The 2,079-nt window shown below is 61.5% G+C and overlaps 1 protein-coding gene across 1 annotated transcript; it reads right to left on the minus strand.

Annotated features, from left to right (window-relative positions):
* Window positions 1–89: 89 nt before the first annotated feature.
* On the minus strand, window positions 90–1,519 carry ST6GALNAC6 (ST6 N-acetylgalactosaminide alpha-2,6-sialyltransferase 6). Its single transcript, XM_029960588.1, has 4 exons — window positions 1,284–1,519; window positions 967–1,146; window positions 397–794; window positions 90–201 (listed from the first exon to the last, which is right to left on the minus strand). Exons 1-4 carry the CDS (start codon window positions 1,296–1,298, stop codon window positions 90–92), a joined length of 705 nt encoding a protein of 234 aa, XP_029816448.1. The 5' UTR covers window positions 1,299–1,519.
* Between the last annotated feature and the right edge of the window lie 560 nt (window positions 1,520–2,079).

Genomic DNA, 2,079 nt, shown 5'->3' on the forward strand with positions numbered 1-2,079 from the left:
GGCGGGGGGTGGTGGCTGTGGTGGGCAAGAAGCATTGTGTGAGCCCTGTGGTGGGGCCAGAGGGCCAGGGTGAGGGCTCAGGGGTCTCCTTACCCGCAGTAGCTGGGTGGCACCATGCCGTAGACGTGGACGGCGTCGCACAGCTCCACCGCGATCACCATGGTGAACCAGCCGGTGCTGAGCCACGAGCGCGACTTCTCCCTGCAGAGGGAAAAAATGGGGTTGGGAAGGATGACAAGGGTAAGGTGATGTGGATAACGGACACCACCAGTGTCCCCAGCCTGCCCTGGGGACTCCCATCTCAGCGCTGCAGCCCATGAAGCAGCTCCAAGAGCCAGCTCTCCTTTGAGGACCTGGAGAAAGGGGGACACGGCATGGGAGGTGACTCCAAGATACCTGTCCTTTCCTGTCTCCCCCCGAAACAGGTCATCAAACTGCTTCATGCGGCTGGGGGACACGACATAGGCCGTCATGTTGGGGAAGGAGGCACAGACGCGCTGGATGATCTTCAGGAGGCTCTTCTGCATCTTGACAGGCGGCCCCCAGAAGATGAAGATGTTCTCCGGTGTCTTGTTGACAAACTCCTGGGGCCGCTTGAGGACACGGTAGAGGCTGGAGTGGGCCACCACGCGGAAGCTGGTCTTGTTGCCCACGTCAGCCTCATAGCCCGTGGTGGGAGCGTCGTTCATGCGGATGGTGCACTCGGCCCCGTCGATGGCTGTGCCCAGGTGGGTGCCCAGGAGGTGGCTGGAGCTGGTGACAATGACGCACTGGTGGCAGTGGGCAGTCAGGGTCTGGTGAGGACAAGTGCCGTGAGCAGGTGACTTTTGGTGTCACCATGGACAGGGCATGGACTGTCCCCTGCAGAGCCACCGTCCTGCTGGAGGGGACAATTTGGCTGGATGCCAGCAGAGGGACAGACCCTGTGCCCACCACCGAGCCCAGGCCCTGCCACCCAGGTCGTACCTTGTTCCCACAGACAGGCAGGTACCCGCTTTTCACCCCCCACTTCTTGAGGTCGGGGGGCCGGCGGGCTCTGCCCCGCAGGCGGCTGTAGGGGAAGACCTCGCTCCCGTTGCTAGAGCTGTAGATGATCAGCAACATAATCAGGGCAAAGAGGACCCCCAGGGCGGCGGCGCGCTGGCTCTGCGGGCAGGGGGAGAGCGTCAGCTGCTGCCCCCACCCACCCCACGGGTGTCAGCACCCACCCCGCTCCCACGGCACCTCCAGCAGGACACTTTGTGTCCCCAGGGAGGTCCCAGGGGTGGTTCCCTGGCACTCACCGCGTTGCCACTCATGTCTTTGTGCTGGTCTCAGCGCACGGTGGTCGCTGGCGTCCCGTGAGCACCTGAAAGGCACGTGGTCACCCCCAGCACCGGCCCATGGGGATACGATACCGATCCGGTGGGGATATGGAAGGAGCTGTATGTGGAATGAGTTCCCAGGTCTCCTCCCTCTGAAGGGGAAGATAAACCCCTGCAATCGATTCAGGGAAGTGAAATACTGTGGGCATAGGTCAGGCAGGCTCTGGGGTGCAGAGAAGCCACGGCTTCTGCTGGCAGGATCCCTGTCTTGGGCTGGGCTCCAGGTCCAGGGAGGATTATCCTCTGCTGGTGGGGCTGAAACCGCTCAAACCACAGGGAGGGTCAACGTGCTGCTCGTGCAGTGAAATCCCATTAAAACAACAGCCGTGGAGGCTTGGATCAGGAGGGCACAGACGGAAGTGAGACCTGCCCAACTCAGTGCATGCACAGGCTCGAATCCAGAGCTGCCCAGGGCCGAAGTGTGTGGGGTGAACCCCAGAGCACCTCAGGGACCCTCTCTAATCTCCACTCGAAATGGTCTGACCCAGTTTACTTTTGTGAGCCCTGGGCAGTAAGTCCCAGCCGCTCCTGGAGCGCTTGGAGCCAAGTGGAAATTAAAAAACCCTGAAGCCTCTTTACTAATTGCACTGGAACGAAAATTATGCAACAGCCTGGGATCAACGCCTCGGGGGAGCTGAGACCTCGAAGGACTCTCAGGGCCCGTACCAGTGCCCGGGAAGGTGCCAGCCTGCCCGGTGAGCCCAGGCCATGTGAT

Source organism: Manacus vitellinus, unplaced genomic scaffold, assembly GCF_001715985.3.
Source record: "Manacus vitellinus isolate BGI_N305 unplaced genomic scaffold, ASM171598v3 scaffold_27_pilon, whole genome shotgun sequence".
Lineage (NCBI taxonomy): Eukaryota > Metazoa > Chordata > Aves > Passeriformes > Pipridae > Manacus > Manacus vitellinus.

What these genes read in the sequence shown, in the direction of transcription:
- ST6GALNAC6 (XM_029960588.1), bottom strand. An exon ending in TGCCTGTCTGTGGGAACAAG is followed by an intron (nt 795 to 966) that starts GTACGACCTGGG and finishes TGTCCTCACCAG; the next exon opens with ACCCTGACTGCCCACTGCCA. An exon ending in GGGGAGACAGGAAAGGACAG is followed by an intron (nt 202 to 396) that starts GTATCTTGGAGT and finishes TTCCCTCTGCAG; the next exon opens with GGAGAAGTCGCGCTCGTGGC.